At 40.5% G+C, this 25,639-nt stretch overlaps 1 protein-coding gene across 4 annotated transcripts in view; it reads right to left on the reverse strand.

Annotated features, from left to right (window-relative positions):
* The window catches only part of TOM1L1 (target of myb1 like 1 membrane trafficking protein), a 61,767-nt gene that overhangs the window by 2,417 nt on the left and 33,711 nt on the right, over positions 1–25,639 (reverse strand). Inside the window, exons 8-14 of one of the 4 annotated variants that reach the window (XR_006890585.1) lie at positions 19,002–19,135; positions 14,104–14,164; positions 13,615–13,732; positions 12,193–12,289; positions 5,676–5,759; positions 3,578–3,683; positions 2,798–2,879 (exon numbers count right to left, since the gene is read on the reverse strand). Coding sequence is in view for 2 of the 4 variants with exons in the window: in XM_046675299.1 (XP_046531255.1) it covers positions 2,798–2,879; positions 3,578–3,683; positions 5,676–5,727; positions 12,193–12,289; positions 13,615–13,732; positions 14,104–14,164; positions 19,002–19,135 (650 nt within the window). In the remaining 2 variants the exon portion in view is untranslated. The remainder of the gene's footprint in view (positions 1–2,797; positions 2,880–3,577; positions 3,684–5,675; positions 5,760–12,192; positions 12,290–13,614; positions 13,733–14,103; positions 14,165–19,001; positions 19,136–25,639) is intronic. The other 3 variants (XM_046675299.1, XR_006890586.1, XM_046675300.1) reach the window with 3 other exon arrangements.

Raw genomic sequence — 25,639 nt, forward strand, 5'->3', positions numbered from 1 at the left:
TGCACTTATTGTCTCTACTTCATCTCTTACTTTTCACACACTGAAATTTGGCTTCTGTCCCCATCAATCTACCAAAATGACTTGTACTAAAATCAATGATTTCCGGTTATTTAATGCATTAAATAACCTAGACCCTGGTGGTCTAGTCGTTGAAATTAGGTGCTCTCACTGCCACAGCCCAGGTTTATTTCCTGGTCGGGGAACCATACTACCTCTCTGTTGGTTGTCATACTGTGGAGGCTGTGTGTTGCTGTGATGCTGAAAGCTGTGCCACCGGTATTTAAATACCAGCAGGGTCACCCAGGGTGGACAGGTTTTGGTGGAGCTTCCAGACTAGACAGACTAGGAAGAAGGACATGACCACCTACTTCTGAAAAATTGGCCATGAAAACCCTGTGAATAGCAGGGGAGCATTGCCTGATACAGCTCTGGAAGGTGAGAGGATGGCATAAAAAGACCCAGCAGGGTTCCGCTCTCTTGCACACAGGGTCACTGGGAGTCAGAATCAACTCAATAGCACTAACAACAAAAAATCTGTTACTAGTTTCCAGTCCTCATCTTACTTGTCCTCTCAGTGGTGTTCATCACAGCTGTGCACCTTCTTCTTTCTGTTTCCAAATTGCAGTTTCCACATCTGGTAATAGGTTCCCTGTTGCTCTCTTTGCTCGTGGCTTTTCCATTTCCTTGAATGTGCCAAAACTCTCCTCAGGGTCTTTGTACACATTGTTCCCTGGGCCTACAAACTGATTCCTAAACTTGGCAGTTGACTAACAGTTACAGGTCTCATCTTGAATGTCACTTCCTCTAACCCTCATTTAACCTAGATCTTCCTGGGATACACTGTCAAGTCACCATAACCTTCCATACCATTACCACAAATACGAGTAAATACGTGTTTGGCTGCTGATTTAATTTCTGCCTCCACACTAGATTTAACCTTTATGAGGACAGAGAGAATCTCTCTCGTTCAACATGATAGATTAGGTACCAGTCATTGTCCCTGGCACATAGTCAATGTTCAATGCATTCGTCAAATGAATGAATTGTGTGTACGTATATATCTTCATAAGTATTGTACTCCGTGTCGCACTAGAGCAGAAATTCTTAACCTGTGGTTCGTGGACAACCAGTGATGTAAAATCTCAGAACTTTTCTGCAAGATTTTGTTTTCTTTAGAGAGAAGTTCCCTGGATTTCATGCAACTTTCAAAGGAATTGAGACACCCTATCCCCTAGAAAGTGATAACCACAATGGTAGAGAATTCCAAAGTTTCACCTCTCCAGCTTCTTAGTACCTCTCTCATCTTAATATCTGTTGCACTGCCATATCCACTTACAACAACCTCCTAATTAACTGGAATATAATAAAAAAAAAACTTTTCTGCTTCCTATTTGGATGCATAAACTGATTAAAAAAATTCAGTTTCCAGACAGCAAACCTAGTTTAACCAATTTCTAATTCCTTAAACCATTAATATACTCAGCAATACAGTCACGTGCTGCTTAACAACGAGGATACATTCTGAAAATGCATTGCTAGGCAATTTCATCGTTGTGCGAACATCATAGAGTATACTTACACAAACCTAGATGGCACAGCCTACTACACACCTAGGCTATGTGGTGCTAATGTTAGGGGACCACTGTCATTTTTGCAGTCCATCGTTGACTGAAATATCGTTACACAGCACATGACTGAACTTTATCAAACAGAATGACTTAGGGAAATTTCACAATTCTAAGTTAAGAAATATTTAATGAACTCCTAAGTCTATCAAGATTTATTCATAAGTTATTTCAAAATGGATCACTACATTGAGGGCTTAAAGCAAGGGTCAAAACCTCAAATGTCTACACATGCCAGGCAGATCAAATGAATGGACGCAGGGGACCAGGTGCAGGCCACTGGACTGCAGAGCATGCCTCACCTTAAGGAGGCAGCTAATATTCAGCCCCAACCTATTGCTAGCATGTAAAAATGCCAGCCTGGTATTGCCATGGTATCTAAAAGAATCCAGAGGTCCAGATATTTTTTGAAATATCTCAGTTTTTAACTGTTGGCAATTACTTTTTAAATGCATATTTTAAATTCCGCATAGGTCAAACAAAACACAGCTGCAGGCAAGATACAGCCAGCAGGCTACCAGTTTCTGAACAATGATTTCCATAAACTTGCTTTAATCATTTTTAACAATTTTGGGGCTAACCTTCAGTCAATCAAAGGGTATTAAAGCTCTAATAAGCCTACCATCCCATAAATATTTATATACACTTGACCAATATAGAATCATAAAATAATGGTGTTTTAAGGATTTCAAGTTAAAAAGTAATTTTTACACTAATGCTTTATTAATCCATTTTGAGCACACTCTTGTCATATGTAGTGAAGGCTAAAAATAAGTTCTTATGTAAGTATTTTTGGGATTAGTAGTCAAAAGAACAGCTAAAATATCCCATCAATGTGGTGTCACTTATGTCACGCATCAGTGAATAGTGCCCTTCTCAAGCTGGAGAGAACCCCACTTTCTGCCAAGGCATCTCTGAGGAATCCACGGATGCACATGATGGTTCTGGTTATTTCTTAATGTGCAATCCCAGGATTTTTATTTTTTAGTCACAAGACTGAGAACAATAAGACCATTAAGAGCAATAGCCTCCATAAAACCTCGTAAGTCATTTTTAATAAGGCCATCAATTTCTGCCAAGACCTAAACAAAGTTAAACGTATAAGCAAGCCCTGTTAGCTCTGCTACCAAAGGGAATCTAGACAAAAAATAATCATTTTGTAAATGACTTACTCTGCAGTGACAGCAGGAGCTAAGGGATCAAACTCCATTACCTCGTAGTAATGGGGTAGCTGGAGATCATTCTTTGTCATCGCTACAGGCAAAAAAAAAAAAAAAAAAAAGCCAATAAACACACATTGTGCTTTTCGACGAGAAGTGCTATGTACAATTCTCTTTATGATTTAGACTTCAAACATAAGATCCTAACAAACTGACAACCAGAAACAAATATACTGGTGTTCCCATGCTGCTTGCAAGGGCAACAAATCTATCTGCAAAGAAAAATTTCCAAACGTCAACAAAAGCTTCATTTACTGTAGTATTCAACATAGAATCTTCAGTGCAACACAAGCATTTTTACAGTCTCTTAATGTCAGTCATAATGGTCATAACTGCTCTGAATTTACTTCATGTCACTTAAAAATGCAAATGAACTCCTCTGTGGGGTTGGCCTGGTGCCATAGTGGTTAAGTTCGTGCACTCTGCTTCAGGGGCCCAGGGTTCATGGTTTCAGATCCCCGGCACAGACCTACACACCGTTCATCAAACCATGCTGTGGTGGCATCCCACATACAAAGTAGAGGAAGATTAGCACAGATGTTAGCTCAGGGCCAATCTTCCTCACCAAAACAAAAACAAAAACAAAAACAAAAACAAAAAAAAACACCACACAAAAGCAAATGAACTAATTTTTCTCCTCTACATATCTATTTTCAATTACCAATAAGTCTGGCAGACTCATATATTCCCACAAGTTTCCTTACTTGATGCAAATAATAAGGTCTCAAGTACCTGGGTGATTGCCGGGCAAGGACGGCAGTGTCTGGTTTGATGGTGTTGCTGGAATGGTCTGTAGACTAACCGGCTGTAGTAACACTGAATTTGAATGTTCTGGAAACTGAAGAAGGTATAGCACATGTTCAAATAAACATTCTACATTAAGCTTTTCTTATTCTTTAGATTCCTAGGCTTCCAAGTGGCACTATTCCAAGAAGCATATACCCTCAACTGGACAAGAATTAGTAATTATTAACTATTACTTTAGTTTTTTAGGTAATAACTGCTTACACAATTTATTGCTTTTCTGTCTGATTTCAGCCCCATTGCACTTCATTTCTCATAAAAGGTAAATTGTTTTTTTAAAACAGTGTTGCTTTAAAAAAAAGCAGCAGGAATATGTGGCTCAGTCCAGATTCTGTAGTTCCACATTGAATATAAAACCTCAGCTTCAAACAGGACAAAAACCAATCTTAACTAAAGAAAGGCAGAAGGTGATGCTATCAAATCAGGACTGATAAAGATTAAGGTCTTAATTAGAAATCTCTTTCTTCTTGTAATTTTCCTCATTCATTTCACAAACGTCCTGGGCACCTACCGGGTGCTATAAATAAAGCAATAAATAAAACAGGACAAATCCCTGCCCTCATGGAGCAGACAATCCACAAATGTAAACGGATGTCAGATGGCAAGTGCTCTAAGAAAAAAGCAAGGTAACGGAGAAGGGAGGCAGGGGAGGCAGAGGAGGCAGGGGAGGCAGAGGAGGCGGGGTGGGATACTGCTCTGCTTGTAGCGGTCAGGGAAGGCTCACCACTGGGGACAATGAGCAGAGCCCCGACTGAGGTGGGCCTGGTGATTATCGGAGGGGACACAAGATCAGATGCTCTGAAGCAGGAGAGGCCAGTGTGGCTGGAGCCGAGTGAGCCAAGGGAGGGAGGCAAGAGGTGAGGTTGGAGAAGTAAGGGGAGGGAGAAGATCAGCATTTAATGCTTTTACTATGTAAAATGGAGTGAGGAAGAAAATCGTAGATGGGTTTAGAGCAGACGAGTAACATAATATGACTTTACTTTTTAAAAACGATTGCACTGGTTTCTGTTTTGAGAACAGATTGTGAGGTGGGGGCGGGGGGCGAAGAGAGAGGTGAAGGCTGACGAAGGGCAACTCCTAGGAGGCCCCTGCAATGTCCATCTGATGGTGGCTGGGACTGGGATATAGAAGTGGAGATGGTGAGAAGTGGCTGGATAATAAGATATATTTTGAAGGTAAAAAGGTAAAATTCAAGCACTATTTTCTAAGGTTTTTCATCTGAGCAATTGAAATAGTGGAGTGGTCATTTACGGAGGTGGGGAAGACCGTAGGAAGAGCAGGTTGGGAGCCGGGGCTGCAAAGAAATCAAGAGATGTTAAGTGGGAAGTGGACATGTGAGTTCTGCTTTCCAGGGAGGGGTATAGGCTAGAGACACCAACTTGTAAGTTGTCAGAATTTGAATAGTATTTCAAGAGATGAGACCAAAAGACCACAGAGGAATGAATATGGACAGAGAAGTCTGAAGCCTGAACCCTGAGGTCCAACATTGAAAAGCCAGGAGAGGAGGAGGGACCAGCAAAGGAGATGGGTGAAGAAATGGAAGTGAGGCAAGAGAAGAAAAATGAGTGGTATCTGAAAGCCACATGTGCAAAAAGGAGGAAGTGACTGACTTTGTCACTTGCTGCTGATAAATCAGGTAAGATGAGGACTGAGCATGGCAGGACTAGATTTAGCAACATGGCAGTCACTGGTGACTTTGACAAGAGCTATGCCAGTAAAGTGGTTGGGATGAGAGCCTGTCTGGAGTCTGTCAAAGAGGAGGAGAAGAAAGAAACTGGAGACAGCAAATATAAACAACTCTAAAGGAATTTTGATCCTTAACCATCTTTCTAAGAGAAGTGAGACTCAACTTGTCAACGTCGAAAGGTTAAAAGAAGACAAGGGAAAGTCCTAACAAAGCCAGTATCGATACATTAGACAGACAAAGAAATATTGAGCAGAACAGGAGAACTAACAAGCAGGAGGTCGTTCTGGCCAGGAGAATCTGCCGACTAGGAGCACTGTCAGGGAAGGGTTCATTACTCACATTCTCATATGCATGACTTGAGGAGAGGTTTTGGCTGGTCCTTTGAGCAAACCTAGGATAGTGTGATAACACAGCATGATTACCCTACAGTGAGAACACAAATGCAGAAAGTAAGATGGCTTTCTTAGTCTAAAAACAAAACTTAAAATGTACCTTTAGACTGCACAAAAGCATTAAATTTCTATAACAATTGCCATCTGGTTTCAGTGCCCCCCAGGTCACGATGCCCAAATACCAAAAAGAGTAAAGAAAAAGCACTGTCCCTGGGCAGTGGTAGCCCTGAGACCCTGGAGGGTGCATGGTACACAAGCAAAAACAGAGCCTTCGATCTTTCCCTCAGACCAGCCACCACGCTATCAATCCCTGAAGGATGAGAGGCAATGCAAAGTGGAGCTTAAGAAAGAAATAGCGGGGGGCCGGCCCAGTGGTGCAGCAGTTAAGTTCACACATTCCACTTCAATGGCCCGGGGTTCCCCAGTTCTGATCCTGGGTGCGGACATGGCACCGCTTGGCACGCCATGCTGTGGTAGGCATCCCACATATAAAGTAGAGGAAGATGGGCACAGATGTTAGCTCAGGGCCAGTCTTCCTCAGCAAAAAGAGGAGGATTGGTGGCAGATGTTAGCTTAGGGCTAATCTACCTCAAAAAAAGAAAGAAAGAAAGAAGTGGGACAGTTCTGGGTAAGATGGAGTAAACACACTTCACCCTGTCTCTCGTACTGAATGCAATAATAAAACCTGGACAGAATGTATGGGGCAAATATTTGAGAACTGAAATGTAAATAGTTACAGGCTAACTGGGAAAAAAGACCAGATCGCTGAATCACTGGTGAACTTACCATTTTTCGCCCCTGTGGTATTCCCTAACCTGAATGCAATGCAACCTAAAATGCGAAAGAGGGCAGTGAGGACAGACAGAGCTCCAAGAGATGCTCCCTTGTTCTTACTCGAGGAGCAGGAAAGGGAAATTCCAATGCTCAGAAAGCGTGTGGAAATCTCTCACCTCTTTTTTCCCTCCCCTCTCTGTTCTCTCACACCCAAAACCCCAGGCAAAGGGGCACATATATATGGTGACTGACAAATAACAACATACAACTGAACTTTCACAATGTTATAAACTATTATGACCTCAATAACAACAACGAGTTCCAAAAGGACAGCAGAAAGTGTGTAGGGCTGAAAAGATATTTGAAAATATAAAGGCTGAAAACTTCACAAATTTGGTGAAAGACATAAACACATAGATTCAAGAAGTTCAGTGTAGTAGGTTGAATGGCTCCCCAAAAAGTTATGTCCTTGTCCTAATTCTTGGAACCTATGAATGTTACCTTATTGGAAAAAAAGGGTCTTTGCAGATGTAATTAAGTTAAAGATCTTGAGATGATGATATCCTGTATTATTCAAGTGGGCCTTAAATCCAATGACAAGTGACCTCAAATGAGAAAATCAGAAAGAGATTTGAGACACACAAAGGAGAAGGTAATGTGAAGGTGGAGGCACAGAGTGGAGTGATGTGGCCAAAGCAAAGGAAGCCAAGGAGTACAAAAAGTCGCCAGCATCTGGAAGAGGAAAAATGGCTTCTCCCCGAAAAGCCCCAGAGGGAATGTCGCCCTGCTGAAGCTCAGACTCCTGGACTCCAGAAATATGAGAAAATAAATTCCCGTGGTTTTAAACTGCCTAGTTTGTGGTAATTTTTTTTTTTATGGTAGCCACGGGAAACTAATAAACTCAGCAAACCCCAAACAGAATAAACCAAAAGAAATCCATACCCAGACATATCATAATCAAACCATTCAAAATTAGAAAAGAAAATTTCCTGAAGGCACAGCCAGAGAAAAGAACACATTATCTCTAGGGGAACAACAATTTGAATGAATGTAGTTTTCTCATTAGAAACCATTTGGGCCAGAGGAGAGTGGAGCAACATTTAGAAACTGCTGAAAAGAACTGTCAACCCAGAATTCTATATCCACTGAAAATATCCTCCAGGAACAAAAATGAAATAAAGAGGGGGCTGGCTGGTGGTGCAGTGGTTAAGTGCGCACATTCTGCTCCGGTGGCCCTGGGTTCGCCAGTTTGGATCCAGGGTGCGGACATGGCTGTGGTAGGCGTCCCACATATAAAGTAGAGGCAGATGGGAACGGATGTGAGCTCAGGGCCAGTCCTCCTTGGCAAAAAGAGGAGGACTGCCAGCAGTTAGGTCAGGGCTAATCTTCCTCAAAAAAAAAGAAAAGAAATAAAGACATTCTCACATGAAGTAAAACGAACAGATTTTCACTGCCAAAAACTGGTTCCAGGAGAATTGCTAAAGGAAATACTTCGGAGAGAAGGGAAATTATACCGGAAGAATATATGAGCAACAGAAATAGCGAATATTGGGTAAATATAATAGATTATTCCTCTCAACTTCTTTAAAATATATTTGAGGGTTGCAAGCAAAAATGATAACATTGGTGGTGGTTTTCTCCCCAATGTATACAGATGTAATATCTGCCATAACTACAATATAAAGGAGGATGTATGTCTAAGTTTTCTACATTTCACTTCAAGAGGTAAAATGTTGGTTCTAAGTAAACTAAAAAGGTAAATACATATACTTCAATCCCTAGAGCAACCAGCCCCCCTCCCCATATAAAAACTATACACACAAAGTTATAGTCAAAATCACAGGAGATAAAATGGAATACTGAAAACATTCCAATAATCCCAAAGACTGCAGGAAAGAGGAAACAGAAGAAAAAGAAAGGGAACAAACAGAAAACACATTACACAATGGTAGCCCTAAATCCAAACCTATAATTAAATTAAATGTAAATGGCCTAAAATAGCAATTAAGGACAGAAATTATGAGAATGTATAAAACTGCATGACCCAACTATACGCCATCTACAAGAAACGCACTTCAAATATATCAAGATAGTTAAGTTAAAAGTAAAGATGGGGGCCGGCCCCGTGGTCGAGTGGTTAAGTTCGCGCGCTCTGCTTTGGTGGCCCAGGATATGTTAGAATTCATAGAACTGTACATCAAACGGGAAAAAGGGTCAATTTTAATATATGGAAATTTTAAAAATAAAATTAAATTACAGAAAGAAAAAAGAGAGCAGGTACTGAAATCAGATCCACTTGAATTTGAATCCTGTTTCTGCATTAGTTGGGCAAATTTTAGCAAGTTAATCTTCCTCAGCCTTGGTTTATTATTTTTACAATGAGAATGACACGGGAGGCCACCTCATAGGTCTATTGGGAGCACTGGTAAGTAATTAGTAAACATTTCTTATTCTTCTTAGTGTGCTGCCTGATAATAAGTGGGTTATAAATATATATGACCTATGACTTTATCCCACCATTATCATTGTTTTTCAAGGATCCTTTCTCTTATGAATAATTCCATCACTCATTTGTTCTGTGATGGTAAACAAATTAAACTGCAAACACAGAGGGGTGGAAAAATCTCAAGACCATAAGGCATTATTGTGACTGATTTTGCCTCTCATACGTAATCTTCAGCATATAATTTAACGTAGATACATGTCCTAGGCAGCTTTAGTCCTTCAATTTCTGACACTGTAAAAAATTGGTCTAATCACAGTTTCAGTCATGTACAGATCTTCCTTGACTTACAATGGGGTTATGCCTGATAAACTCATCATATGTTGAAAATAACTTAAGCCAAAAACCTACCAGACATCATAGATTAATCTAGCCTTCCTTAAACATGCTCAGAACACTTGCATTAGCCTACAGTTGGACAAAATCATCTAACACGAAGTCTGTTTTATAATAAAGTGTTGAATATCTCATGTAATTTATTGAATGCTGTACTGAAAGTGAAAAACAAAATGGTGGTAAGGGTACAGAATGGTTGTAAATATATCGGTTGTTTACCCTCAAGATCGCATAGCTGACTGGGAGTTGCAGCTCGCTGCCACTGCCCAGCATCACAAGAGAGTATCATATTGCAGACTGCTAGCCCAGGAAAAGATCAAAACTCAAAATGTGGTTTCTACTAAACGTGTACAGCTTCTGCACATCGTAAAGTTGAAAAATCGTAATTCAAACCACCATCCTAAGTCAGGGACCCTCTAATTAAGCTTTTTTGAAAATTAGAACAAAATAGACACAAAAGGCTTAGAAAGATAGTATAGAAAACAAAATATTATTAATATTAAAGAGTATCTTTCATTCCAGTGAATTCCAAGCACTATTATAATTATTTTGATATCTGGATCTTGAGTGGATGACCATTATAGGATGTCTAATGTATGACTGGCAAACTACTGCTTTATGATTCCACTGGGATGCCTTTTAAAATCAAAGATTCCTGCTACTGAATCAGAATTTCTGAGGCCCAGCAACTTTACCTTTTAAGTCACCCAAATGGTTTTTATGCCTACCAAAGAATGACATCCACAAGAGTACAGATTAAAATAAGCAGCTACTAGCTAGGATTCATCTTTTTATGAGTTTTACAGACACAATTTTTATAATGGGATTTCCTCTATATCCTCTTCTTTCTCATATTAGCCAATAAGATTTGCAGGATAAAGGAAAACAGCATCAGCTACTTTAGACTACATTACTTCCTAAGCAACTTCACTGGAGATCTGCCTACATTTCAGCACTTACTTGCATCACACCAGAGGAAGCCAACCTAAGGCTCTTACCCAACTTAGTGGTTCATGAGATAGCCATTGACTCTATTGTGTCCTGGCACATGAATCTTTCCTTACTCCTCTTCTTCCCTTATGCTTTTTTTTTTTTTTTTCTGCTTTTCTCCCCAATTTGATTGTGCTTTCTCATTCTCCTTTCTACCCCTCTGCCCCTACTCTTTTTTTAATAAAGAAAAGTAATTGTTGGGGGCTGCCCTGTGGCCTAGTGGTTAAATTCTGTGTGCGTGCTCTGCTTCGGTGGCCCGGGGTTCACGGGTTTGGATCCCAGGTGTGGACCTACACCACTCGTCAGCCATGCTGGTGCAGTGACCCGCATACAAAACAGACTGGCACAGCTGTTAGCTCAGGGCTAAACGTCCTCAAGCAGAAAAAGAGGCAGATTGGCAACAGATGTTAGCTCAGGGCAAATCTTCCTCACCACCCAACCAAAAAAAACAAAGAAAAGTAATAGTCTCTGTACAACTTTTTATATTGTTTTGATATTTGAATCATGGAAATGCATTGCCTATTAGCTAAAATGTACACATTTAAATGAAAAAAAACAATATAGGCTTTGGTATAAGGCAAATCCAACTTCTGTGTATTTTTAGCTCTATCCACCCTATCCTGCCCCTCCCTGACCTTAGGGAACCATGCTTTTTAGCTTCTTCTGCATCCTTCTTGCATTCTTCATGCAAATAGAGGCAAATAATACATATTCTTATTTCTCACTTTCTTACACAAATGCAATATAGTATACACACACTACTTTGCACCTTTTTGTTTCACTTAATAATAAATACATTAGTGGTTGTTCCTCATATAAAGAGCCTACTTTTTTTTCCCTAGCTATATAGTAATACACTGCATAGATGTTTATTTAACCAGTCCCCAACTGATGGGTACTTGAATTGTTTCCAATTATTAGCTCTTGCCCAAATGTGGTAAAGAATAATCTTGTAAACAACTCATCTTGCAGAGGTGAGAATTCCCAGAAATGAGATCGCAGGTTCCAAGGTAAACACATTTATAATTTTAATAGATATTGCCACTTGCCCCTTATAAGAACTGTATAATTTTGTGATAGCATCTGTCTTTCCACAGGCAACAAAGCACGTTATCAAACATTTGGACTTTTGCCAGTCTGTGAGGTTAAAAAATACTCTCATTGTAGTTGAATTTATATTATACTTATTACATATATATTTATATGTAACTATAAGTAAGGTTGAGCATCATTGCATATGTTTAAGGGTCGTTTGTATTCTTTTCTGGTGAACTCTCAGTTCATCAGACCCGCTCCTTGATAGCTAAATGAACTGGGGCAAGTTCCATTCCCTAAGTCTCAGCCTTTTCTCCTCTAAAATAGGAATAACAACAGAACTGACCCAAGAACGTTTGCAAAGATTAAATGAAATAAACAAAAACAGCTTAGCAAAGTGCCTGGCACACAGCAAGTGCTGTGTAATCGGTGTGGCTGTTACTCTTAACAATTTTAAACCTCATTTCTCTTCCCCTACCTTTGTCATTGTAGTCCCCCTACCTTCTATTATCACTAAAAAATAACAGAAACAAAGACAACTGATTGAAGGCTTATTATGTACCAAGAGCTATACTGGAGTTTGACATATAACATCTCACTGAATCTTCATAAGAATCCTAAGAAATATTCTTAGAAGAAAAATGAAAGCTTCCACTGGTTAAGTTGCTCATCCAAGGTCACACAGATAGTAGGAAGTAGCACTGAGATTCTGACTCAGGTCTGTTTGACTCCTAAGCCTCTACTTTTTCTATTATGTCATGTTTTCTTAAATATGAGGAATCACCATGAGATGGTATCAGTTCCGGAGCATTACTGACATACTTACAGGGATGTTTCTGTATTTTCCAAGGCTAGCAAATCCATCTGTGGACAAAGACTAGGTTTCACGTTGTTCGTTACAGCAGGACTTGGAGAAGTGAAATCTAGAATACAAAATAGATTTGCTGTGTGGCTTCAAAACATTTTGTCAGTCAGTTCTGTGGGATTTTCCACAGTAAAAAAACAAACAAAAAAACAAATTAAAGAGAGAGGTTTCTGTCACCACAAAATCATGGGATTTCCTCAACCAGAAATTAAAAAGTATCATTTTTACCATTAGAAAGAGAGAAATCCCCTGCCACAAAAAGAGGTTATTGAAAAGGTAACAAACGTTATTTTATTGGGTTTTCTAAACTCCCAAGCTGATCCAGAATGGAAGAGATTTTACCTGTACGCTTCTGCCAAGCACACAAGTTTTAAAGCTATGGTATGTACAGAGCTCCACCTTCACCTCCCCAAGCTCTTAACTTCCTACAATCCTAGGTGAGACGCCCCAAAGGGAATAATCATTTCCTCCCCTCTAAAAATGCCTGATAAAAACTCAAGAATAACTCTTCCATGTAACAGACTCCACACGTTCCACTGGTCTAAATAAGCAAGCAGCCAACATTTTAGAAATAGGGGAAGTTATAAGGAAACCACAAATTCAGTGATACTGAATATTTTGACTCTGGAAAAACCTGCTAACAGAAGAGAAAAACAAACTGATTTTAGTTTGGCAAAAACTTCTGGGTTTCAGCATTTTTCATCATCCTTAATTTTGTAATTTACCCAAACTTTTTGGGAATAAGGATAGTAGGAGATAACAAATAAGACAGGTAACATAGGTAACTCTAAGCCTACAATGCATTTTATAAACATTATTCATTTATCTTCACAGCAACTCATTAGAGCAACTACCGTTCTCACTGTTTAAGGTAGGAAAGTCTCAATGGTCTGGTGGCTAAGATGTGACAGAACCGGGATTTCAGCTTGGCATTCTTTGACTCAAAAGTCTGTGTTTTCCCTTTTACATCTCCCCACCATGTGGACCAGGCCTCATAATTCCTGAATTTCTCCATCTGCATCAAATATGCCCTTACCTGACGCTATAGCATAGCAGAGAAACCCATAGATAATAGTGCGTGGGTTCAGAGTAGATTTAAGTATTGGCCATGGAGAGGAACAACCTCGATAAAGCAGGCCAGGTAAATCCCATGAGATTCTAACCAGTGGGATGAGTTTCAAGGACCTCTTCCCCAGACACATCCATTCCTGTACTGCAAATAACCCAACCGTTTGCCAAGAAGCAATTACATCCCCTGATATAGTTCTCTGATATTCAGACAGACTTCAGTCCTTCTCAGGTTGCATTTAGTCATGAAACCAAGGAGAACTGTTTCACATCAAGCTCTTCTGCTGGTCTGAAAAGGCCCACGTGCTTATTTACTTAGGTCTGAGAGCTGAGCATTCACGGAGTTGAGTTCTCTCAGAGTGGCCCTCGGCTTCGGGGGGCTGGGACTCAGGTCAAGGAGATCACAGGACGGGGCAGAAGGTTCACTGGTAATCTGAAAGCAAAGCAAACAAAAACACAACTTAGGAAAAATGTGTCAGGTCATTTTTCACAGCTTTCTCTCCAAACACTTGCCTGTGGAGAAGGGAAGATTCTATTTGGATGCATTTTGAGGGAGAATTCTCCATTCAATGGACAACACTAGTACTAATCACATCTCACTGTCTACATAGGTTCCTGCTCAATTAGAGGATCTTCTTATGACCTCTTATTAATAACTTAATAACATCGTTATTAAGGCAAATACTCTACACCGCCAAAACCTCTCCATCATTAATGAATGAAAGACCTATTTGAAGTAAGCATTATTTCTTACCTACAATTCGTTAAAAGTTCAATTGTTTTATAACATTTCTATTCACTTACATTGGCATCTTCTGTCTGGTTCTTATTTTGCTCCAAAATCCTTTGTTGGTTTCGAGTAAACCTGTTTGAATTAGCAAAATGCAAGTATTTAAAAGAAAAACAGATACGAAAATGCTAGAATATTTAACAATTAATATGCAAATATTTAGGAACAAAGACAATCAGCTTCATCCCCACTCAATTCCCAATAAAGTACTTCAATAACTTTTTTCTACTTTATAGAGGTAATAACGCCTTTAGAGAAAAATGTGCGAAAAAGGACAAGGATCAAAAATATGAAAAGAATTCCATCACCTAGAAATGGCCCCTATTAACATTACAATGACTTTCCTTCCAGTATTTTTTCCTGTAAATTAATCCATTTTAAACTTAGTTGAAATTATACTTTCCATAATTCTATATCCTAATTCAACTATGTTGTAAGCATTTTTATAGTTATTCAGAAATATAATTTTTAGTGGCTGCATATTTTATCTCATGAATGTATCACACATTTAACTATTCTTCTCTCAAATACTTGTTTCTAACTTTGCCATTATAATTTTCCACAAAAACTCTAATACACTGAAAGCATTTTTCACTGTTTATGTTCATTTTTATAAGACACTTGATACCTACTAAAAATCTTGACCTTTTACAACTTTACTTTTACCTTGCTCTACACTGGGAGTAAAGGAGGAACTTTTAAGTAAATAATAGGTTTAAAAGGATAGTGAACTTGAGACAGAAGTCCAAGATTCAACTGTCAGCATTATTATCTAGTAGCTACATGACCATGGGTATGACTTCCTGATCCTCAGTTCTCCATCTGCTAAAAGAGAATAACAACATTTGAACCATTTCCTCAAAAAGTTATTCTCAGGGGCAAGATATAGATAGATAATGCACGTGGATGAATATGCAAATGCTTTGCCAACTAAAAGCTGCTTTAGAAACATACATTATTACTAGTATGACACATTGACTCCATGAACCCAAACAAGTCTAAAATCTTACACTGAATTGGAACATGCACTTAAGTTTAAGCATTTTCCATTTCTTTTTTTTTTTTAATGTTTTTGTTTGTTTTTTGGGTTTTTTTGAGGAAGATTAGCCCTGAGCTAACATCTGCTGCCCAATTCTCCTCTTTTTGCTGAGGAAGACTGGCCCTGAGCTGACATGTGTGGTCATCTTCCTCTACTTTATACGTGGAATGCCTGCCACAGTGTGGCTTGACAAGTGGTGCGTAGGTCCGCACCTGGGATCCAAACTGGCAAACCCCGGGCTGCCGAAGAAGAAGGTGCGAACTTAACCACTGTGCCACCGGGCTGGCCCCAGGACTTTCCATTTCTAAAACGCATGTTTTTTCTTCCGTGTACTTATGGCATTGATTTCTTATATGCTAGTTAGTTACGTGCTGGGTATGAACAACCTTCACAGATAAAGCCTTGAGTAACAAATCCCCATTTCCTTATTTGCACAAGTATTCCCTGGTTGTAATGAGTAGAGACTTTGGGGGATGTTGGAATAGGGTGGAAATATTTCGCATGTGGAATGGATGTGAACCTTTGTGGAACAGAGGGCAGACTGTGACAGGCAGAATGATGCCCCTCCGAAGATATCCACAGCCTAATCAAAAGAACAGTGAAACGGCAAGGGGAATGAAGGTTGCTAGAGAGCTGTCTTTAACAGGGAGATGACCCTGAATGATACAGATGACCCCAATGTAATCACAAAGGTCCTTAAGTGTGGAAGAGGGAGGAAGAGGAGGAAGAAGAGGAAGCAGAGTGATACGGTGCGAGAGGACTCAACTGGATGACGTTGGCTTTGAAGATGGAGGAAAGAGGCCATGAACCAAGGAAAGTGGCCAGCCTCTAGAAGTTGCAAAAGTTAAAGAAACAGAACTTCTAGGGCCTCCAAAAAGGACTGTAGCCCTGCTGATACCTTGATGATAGCCCTTTACGGAACTGTAAGTTTATGTTGTTTTAAGCCACTAAATTTGTGGTAAATTGTTACAGCAGCCATAGGAAACTAATACATTAGATTAGCATCTTTTCTAGAGGCAAGAACTTTTCTCTGAATCTTAAGACAGGTTTCTCTCTCACAATTTACTGCAGTTGCTTTTCACACATATGGTTCAAAGCTGAATCAGAATGAGCCATTCACAGAAGTCATCCAATCTCTTCATATTAGACCAAATAAACACACATTCAGTCTCTAAGGAAGCGTTTAGTTAGTGGTCTTATGGTTTGTAATAGAATTATCCAAAATAAAAACCAGAAGGCAGCACTCTACTGAAAACTATGTGGTTTTCCTTAGATATTTTCTGCTTATGAAGATTTATACCCGTAAAACAAAGGGCAAGGACTGGGAGTCTGTTCAATGCTAAGACGACGCTGGTCACTGGGCTCACATCCTCAGTCGATGCTCTGTCATGTCCTCATAGGAAAGGCTGCTGTCCCTGACAGGCAGGTGGTGACGCAGAGAACTTACCATTTCATAGCTATTGGTTTTACTTCACTGATTCTCTTGGCTCATTTATAATCAGTGGAAATAAATCTAGTCAACAAATTAAAAGGCTCAGTGGGACATTAATGGGGAGGAGAACGAGAAATTACTATTTAAAGAGTGTCAATGTGCTAGCACTTTGCTGGGTGCTTTTATATATATTATTTAATTCTCAAAAAAAAACCCCAAAACAAACAAAAAAACCCCTCCAAATAGGTAGTATTATCCTTTTTAATATACAGGAAAAAACGTAAGTCTTAAAAAAGCTAAGCAACTTATCTGAAATCATCAAGATTTGAAGCTGGGCCTATTCATGTCTCTTTCTTATGTTAGTTACACTGGTCTCATTCCTTATCAGCCGGTTGGAAATACAGCCACCGTGCAATTACACATTCCCAGTAATTCTCAACAGAAATGGTGCCCCTGAGGGTGTCTAGATGTGCCACTTAAACTAGGAATAATACTTCCAGCATTTAGTGAGTAGGAGCCACACAAGAGAAAACTGTCCCACTCAAAATGCCAACACTACTCCTACTGAGAAACAAGGATCCAGAAAAAGTGAGTAGATCTCAGAGGCTCCATAATTTCTATGATAGGAAGGCCTAGGGATAGCTTTGGAAAGAGACCAGGAGATTTGCCTGAAGCTATGTTCTTATTTTACCCATCACTTTACGTTAAGACTGAGGAAAAAGCTGCCTGTCAATCAAAGCATGCTGCAGGTCCTCGGGGCTGGGTTCTGGGTGCACACTCGCTCCTCCAATCTCATATCTCCCGTACTTTCCCATAGCTTCACAGACCGTACCTCCGTGTACTCTGCTCCTTGTTTCATCAACTCCTACTGGTCAGGTAAGTTCTCAAATAGCACCTCCTCAGAGCAGCCTTCCTCTCCTTCTCCCAAGCTGGATTAGGTCCGGTTGTTATTCTCACCAAACAGATGTCCTGAACTTTTGTTTCACTGCACTTGTTTCAATTTCCAAGTGTGTGCATACGTAAGATTTAAGGTGTTTTCCTGACTGTAGACCTGACTATAGATTACAATACATTATAAGACTGTTATTTTGATGAATGAATAAATGAGTTAGAAACAACTTAAATGCCTAATAAGTGAACTGTGAGAGAAACAGGACCACTATTCAGCTATTAAATATAATGGGAGCCAGCCCTAAGGCTGAGTGGTTAAGTTTGCGTGCTCTGCTTTGGCGGCCTAGGGTTTCGCTGGTTCGGACCCTGGGCACGGACATGGCACTGCTCATCAGGCCATGCTGAGGCGGTGTCCCACATAGCACAACCAGAGGCACTCACAACTAGAATATACAACTATGTACTGGGGAGCTTTGGGGAGAAGAAGGAGAAAAGAAAAGAAAAAAAAGATTGGCACAGATGTTAGCTCAGGTGCAAATCTTTAAAAGAAAAAAAATTTTTTTAAATAAAATAAAAATAATCGTTTATCAAAAGCATTTAAAAACATAGGATACACAAATATGTGCTATACAGTGAATAAAATCAAGGGAGAAATAGGAGTATATGTTCTTTATAGGATCACAACTATAAAAAAGTTTAGGGAAAAACCTAACATATCAGTGACAAAATTATGAGTATTTAAAATCTTTGCCTTCACACTTTTCCAAATGGAAATTTTTAAGAATCTATGTTCATATACAAAATGTCCTCACTGGCTACTCTGGTTTTGTACAGACTATTTTCTCCACATAAGATATCCTCCACTTGAGCCAGCCCTGATGGCCTAATGGTTAAAGTTTGGCATGCTCTGTTCCAGCGGCCCAGGTTTGGTTCCTGGGAGCAGAACCACACCACTCGTCTGTCAGTAGCCATGCTATGGTGGCGGCTCACATAGAAGAACTAGAAGGACCTACAACTAGAATATACAACTAGGTACTGGGGCTTTGGGGAGGGGAAAAAAAAGAGAGAGGAAGATTGGCAACAGATGTTAGCTCAGGACAAATCTTTCCTAGCAAAACACAAAAATATCCTCCGCTTTTCTCTTAACCATTCCATGTTCTTCTCCATCTCAAACTTAGGGTAAACTTCACTTTCACTAAGATGCTTTGTTTATACCATTCATCTATTTGAGAGCCTATGATGCACTCAGGGAAGACAATATTAAGTGAATAAGATCCAGGACCTGCTTACAGGTTAGGTGTTTACACCACCCGAAATGTCCAAGAATGCTCCTAGCACTACTCGGGCAGTCTCTCATTCTTGCAAGCCACATCACAAGCTCCCAGAAGGCTAGGACCAGATTCCCTATCTTGGGAGGAAGCCGGTCTGGTCCTGAACTTGTTCTTGATCTTCCTGAGTGTTCATGTTGTAGGCACTCTAATAAGAATGCTGAGTAACTGGAGCCAAACTAGAATTGGAGGAGGGTCGGAGGGGGGACACCATCCACTCACCTCTCACATCCAAGGATGGCATTATTCAAATCCTCATTGACTTGAATGAGCTCAACTGTTACGTCTTCATTCTCCACCACCACGAGCAGGTCCATGATCCTCTCCTGCATCTCCCGACCCGTCTTATAAAGTTTCTGTGGAAGAAAGGAGAGAGATTTCCTCTTCCGTGCTAGGAATGTTCTATTAGACAACCGATTTGCCAATCTGTACACACCTATGATCACCTCCACATTTAGTCACCTATGGGAGATCAGCAAAGTATTTAACCACAGACAGCTCATCCTTATCAGAAGGCAATGAGTTATAAATGATGGTATTTTCCTCTAAAAATCAAAATAGCTGTCATAAGAACAATATGGTACACTGCATGTAACACTAGACTAGAAATTAGAAGTGGTGTATGGGAACTCTACAGGTACTGCTTATCGGCCGTACCACGTAGAAAAAGAAAAATCACTTGTTTTCTCAATTTCAGTTTTCTCGTTTGATAAATGAAATTATACTATTTGCCACATCTCCTTCAAGGGGAGGCATAAAAATCAAATGAGATGTGTATGATGAGGAACTCTATAACTATAAAGCACTGCATAAAACAAATGCTGTTATCATTATCAGTGGTAGTGGAAGAAAGAAGTAGTTAAAATACATTTACAGCAGCATAATTTTCCTATTATGTTTTACTTAAATAAACATTTAAAGTTTACAGTTAAAATATCACATTCTAAGGTAAACTGAACCAGGGTTAAAAAACTAGTCATGGGGGCCGGCCCTGTGGCTGAGCGGTTAAGTTCACGCACTCCGCTTCGGCGGCCCAGGGTTTCGCCAGTTCGAATCCCGGGCGCGGACATGGCACCACTCATCCAGCCTGGCTGAGGCAGCATCCCACATGCCACAAATAGAAGGACCCACAACTACAAATCCACAACTATGTACCAGGGGGCTTTGGGAGAAAAAGAGAAAATAAAATCTTAAAAAAAAAAAAAAAAACTAGTCATGGATACTATCCTCATTCGGACTACCCAGAATCACTACATTAAGCCATCGCTCCACTCCCCAAAGCAGCTTTTTTTTCAGACGCATCAGAGGCAGCTACAGCAGACTTACTCATTTGGAATCTCCAGGGCTGAGGGTTTGAAGAATCTACATTTTTTAGCAAGTATCCCAAAGTGTTGCGGATGTACACCGACATTTGAAAACTCCCTTACAACTTACTTCCTCCTAGGCAAAGCTCCAATAAGCCTGAGGAGCATAAAACTGATATTAACATTTCTTCAAACCCACCTCGGCTAGAAGTTGTAAATGTAACAGTACATTAACATCAGGCCAAAACACAGGGACGTTTCCCTTTTCCAAATGAGAGCAGCATGACTCGCTAAATCATCACACTGTTACATTATTTGACTTTTTCCCCCTGAAGAAAGAAAGACCCCCTAAAAAACTTACAGTTCACAAAACCATTTAGAATCTCAAACAATCTATTACAATACTCCTGACAGGAAATCTCTAACTAAATAAATCAAACCATTACTAGCTGGCATTTAGACTCAGAGGTAAAAGCCACTACTCTCCACAAAATCGTAACAAAAATATTTAGAAGACAAAAGGAAAAGGAAAAAAAGTGACATAGACAGACACATGACAGACTCTGGGTTTTGTGCCATCTGGCAATGCGCAGCCAGAACAACTGTCCTATGTGCTAATGGCTTGACCACTATCAGCAGGTGTAGACAAACTCTTTTCTTAAAGGTCCGGATATTAAATACTTTCTGCTTTGTAGGCTATGTGTTCTCTGTGGAAACCACTGAACTCTGCCTTTGTAGCATGAGAGCAACCACAGACAATATGTAAACAAACAGGTATGGCCGTATCCTAATAAAACAAAGACAGGTGGGGGCTAAATCTGACTCATTTACGGCTCCCTGGTATTGGGAAAAGAGAACAGACTTTAGAGTCAGCAGACCAAAGGCATCTCCCATTTACATACCTGACATTGGATTTCGTTAAATTTTAGCCTCTTTTTAAAATTTTCTTCTTCTATAAAACAAGGATAGGGGAATGGTGCAGTTGGAATCCCACCGTATCTGAATGTATTATGGTTGTGTAGGGAGGCGTTGCTGGAAGCTTAACTAGATAACTAATACAATCCTGTAATACTCACGCCATTACCCAGGACCCAATATTAAACAAAGGAAACAACTAAGACCAGCATTTGCTATAACCCCATGATGAATGAGGACTTTTGCATTGTTCTTGCGTGAATGTACAGAACTGTTCTCCTTCTTACTCATTCCCTGGTAGCGTTGCTAGAGCAATGTCAAGATCAAGGAAATACAATGGTTGTTAGATGCCTGTGACAAAAATGTAGAAATTAATTTGAAATGAATTTGCAGCCAACATCAACAGCCGCCGGTCACATGAAGACCTTCCCTTGGCCGTCTCAAGAGACAGATGGAATGGAAACATGAAAGGAGCACCCCCATCTCTCAGCAGGATTGCAAAGCGGAATTTGAAAAACCTCTTCAAAAGCCAGCCCACTCTGATCTTTGCAATTGATGTCTGTCTCAGAGCAGGGCCAAGCCACCTGGAAACAGTGTAGATCAAGCACAATGGTCCAAAAGGATGGGTCAGAAGTTCCCCACAGCACACACTTGCAGGCCTGTGGATGTGGAGAGCCAGCGGGAGTGAGTCAAAACACAGACTAACAGCTGCTGGTGGATATGCCCATCGAAGAGCCCTCGGAATCACCTCCCTTTACAGCATATCAAAGCAAAGGCAGGCTTCTAAGTTAAAGTGAATTTAACAACCAATTCAAAAGTCTTTGGAGCAAAACAAAAAGGAACTCATTAAGAGCTTCCTCTTCTGACATCCAGATGGCTCGACTCCTCCACGGAGCACTCAGGAATTAAGGAAGGAGATCCCTCCACAATTTCAACTCCAACTGTAATCCTCCCGCATCCACCAACCAGGGCAACTCAATAAAATGAAAAACAAAAGGGCCTGAACATCTCCCTTGAATAAGTAAAAACAGGAAGAAATGTGTTTACTCAAAAGCCTTCTCTGGAAATAATATCCGTATGGCAAAACTCCTATTATCAGCCCATAACATATTTCCTCTCTCCCAGTACTCGCCACTTAGACTCCAAGAGACTCAGAGAGCGTCTCTGTCTGCTCAAAAACAAATTCCAACCAACTCTAAAAATGGACATTTCTCAGTGTAACTTGCTCATACAGTCTTTTCTTCCTGCATATAGGCCTCAGCTGAGTGAATAACAAACGGTCAAGACAATCCTCAAAGATCATTAATGCATTAGAACTCTTGCAACTTTTTTTCCCAACTCAATACTGTCCACATTTTATTTACCAAAAGCCTTTGTCTTCAGTAACTCCTTCACCCTTTTGCCCTAAATCATTAATTCTTCAATAACATCGATCTAGTCAATTCAACTGACATTCAATGAGGTCGTCCAGAGTCCAAAGCATACACTCTAAACATGCAGACACATGGATTTAGAAGTATAGAACTTGGTTACTGCCTTCAGCTTGCTTCCAACCTAGCTAGAGAGCCAATACATGAAAAGACAATAGGTTAGCCATCTATGCTAGAAAATCAATCCTAGGTTCAAAAATGAGAAATAAGTTGGGCTAAGGAACAGAAGGTAGGCTTAGGAGAATGAGGTTCTCACTCCAGCTCCATCCGTTGCCACTGTGTGGGCAAATCATCCCCTTTCTACATATGCAGCCTCATCTGTAAAGGAAGGGAGATGGTCTCAGTGACACTCAGTCCCTTCCACTCTTAATACCCTACAAGTTTCTAAACAGTAAAGACAGGAAGAGTAGTCAGGAGAGGATGACTTCCTATTTTACTCTCAGGTTTTTTTCTCAACTGGTTACAAATTATTCTCACAGGATCCAATTTTAGATTTGCAGGATTTTAAACTTCTCAAATTAGAGTAAGGCTTTCTCTAGTTGCACTTTCAAAATCAGAGCTCACTTTATTTTACAGAAGGCTAAGCATCCTCCCCTTTCATTGTCCTCCTGGGGCTGGGCAAGAACAAGATAAGAAAGACTAAAATGAGAGGTACCAGGGAAATTCAGCTCTTTAAGGTTGGAATAAGGGGGCCCAAAGCCAAGGGCACGATGAAGAGAAAGCAAATAGAGGAACGCATGCTGGAACGTTTCCTTCCTGTGGCCAGAGCATACACTTTTTTTTTTTTTTAAAGATTGGCACCTGAGCTAACATCTGTTGCCAATCTTCTTTTTTTTGTTTTTCCTTCTTCTTCTTCTGCCCAAAGCCCCCCAGTACATAGTTGAATTTTCTAGTTGTAGGTCTTTCTGCTTGTTCTATGTGGGACGCCGCCTCGGCACGGCCTAACGAGTGGCGCTAGGTCTGCACCCAGGATCCGAACCAGCAAAACCCTGGCCAGTGGAAGCGGAGCATGTGAACTTAACCAGTCGGCCACGGGGCCAGCCCCCAGAGCACACACTTTTAAGTCATCACCACACTCACCAGGCTGGAGGAAGCCTTGGAATCTTTGTACTCTGCTGTGGCAAACTAGAAGACACCCAGTCTCCACCTCTAATGAAGTTCAAAGTCCACAAGAAACATAGTGGCGGAAAAGGTGTTTCCTACACAAAATAGCTTTACTGCCTAAGAGCCTAACAAAGAGCAAGGGCCTCATTAATTAGCAGGGCTTCAGAATCTAACTGTTCAGCATGGACTGGAGAACAGATCGAGGATTCCAGGTAAGTACACTGGATTTCAGATGGAAGGAAACAGATAGCGAATGGGTTCCAAATAAACAGAACAGCTGCTAGGAGGTACACACCAATAGAAAAACAGGAAAAGATTCCAAGTACAGAGGCTGGTTTCAATGTTAACAAATTTCATAATAAGATTATGATCACTGGCAAAGTATATGTGTAAGAAGAGCCAGGGAATTTTTGACTGGAGACTTTTCCTATGTGCTGGACACCTTTCTTTTGCCCTCCAGATCCACCATCTACACTCTCTGCCCTGCTCCATGCTCTGGGGGCTGGCCTGTAGAGAACACACCACCAGGTGCCCCGCCCTCTCACTTCTGATTGGGTTCAGCCAACAAGATACAGTGGCAGGAAATGGGAGAAAGGAGGGGAGGGAGGTCTGGGTGTTTACTCCCTTCACTCCGGCCACCAAAGGCACCACCACTCCCAAGCCGCCCTTCTCCACATGATTCTTTCCTTTGGGTTCTGGCAAAAGTTCCCTCTTGCCTATTTATGTGTAGGGACATTAGTTAATAGCCCAGGGTAGTGAACTAGCTCCTGTGGTTTCTCTGAACCCTGTGATATCTCGCTACATAAATACTGCCTCAATTAAACTCTCTTCAAATTACCCAAATTGAGTATGCCATCTGTTTGACTGATAATCCCTACAAGGCATGAAAACACAGAGTAATCAAAATAGTATGATACCAACACAGGGATAGACAAACAAACCAAACAAAGAGAAAACCATCTGGAAATACATCCTTGTATCAGAATATGGAATGTGACAAAGGGGTGTTTGAAACCAGTGGAGAAGGTATGAATTATAGTGTTATTCGGACAACCAGCCATCTAACTGAAAAAAATAAATGAAGGTAAAGTCTCTAACTCAGACAAAGGATAAAGATTTTAATTTTAAACCACATAACATCTAGGTAAAATCCATTAATTTTTTTTTTTAAGATTTTAGTTTTCCTTTTTCTCCTCAAAGCCCCCCGCTACATAGTTGTGGATTTTTAGTTGTGGGTCCTTCTGGTTGTGGCATGTGGGATGCCGCCTCAGCGTGGCTTGATGAGCAGTGCCATGTCTGCACCCTGGATTCAAACTGGCGAAACCCTGGGCCACCAAAGCGGAGTGTGCAGAGTTAAACACTCAGTTACGGGGCCGGCCACTCCATTAATTTATTAAAGATATTTTTTATTGAGTGATGACATTATGCCAGGCACTGCTCTGGGAGCCAGAACCTGAGCAGTACACAAGACAAGCTTTGTGGAGCATCCATTCCAGTAGCCAAAGACAGCTGAACAAATGGGCAGGAGAAGTGTCAGAGTGCTGCATGGAGAATGAAATGGTGACGTGATAGGAAAGTGGCTGATAAAAGTCTAAAGACTAGGGAGTCAAAGAAGACCTCTCAGAGGAGGTAACATACTAAGATCAGAGTGACAAGAAAAAGCTGCCCATTAGAAGATGCGGGAAACCTGAGAGTCAAGGATGAAACAACTCCCCAGCAAGAAAGAACTCAGTGTGTCCTAGAACAGGAAGGTAGCCAGCGTAGCTGGACCAAGGAGAAGCATGCATGTGCTGTGTAAGGAGAGACAGGCAGGAGCTGATCAGGAAGGGCTTTGTGGCCAAAATAAGGAGGTTTGGTTTGATCGCAAGTGTGAGGGGAAGCCACTGGAGGGTTTACCCTTAAATGATCTGGTTTATGTTTTAAAAAGCTATATAGAGATGTTCAATATCATTAGTCATTAGGGAAAAGCAAATCAAATCCATATTGAGATATCACTTCACAACTACTGAATGGCTTTAAAAAAAAAAATAAGTGTTGACAAGGAAGTGGAGAAATTGGAACCCTTGTACATTGGTGGGAATGTAAAATGGTGCAGCCACTGCGGAAA

This window comes from Equus quagga, chromosome 11 (assembly GCF_021613505.1).
Source record: "Equus quagga isolate Etosha38 chromosome 11, UCLA_HA_Equagga_1.0, whole genome shotgun sequence".
Taxonomy (NCBI): Eukaryota; Metazoa; Chordata; class Mammalia; order Perissodactyla; family Equidae; genus Equus; species Equus quagga.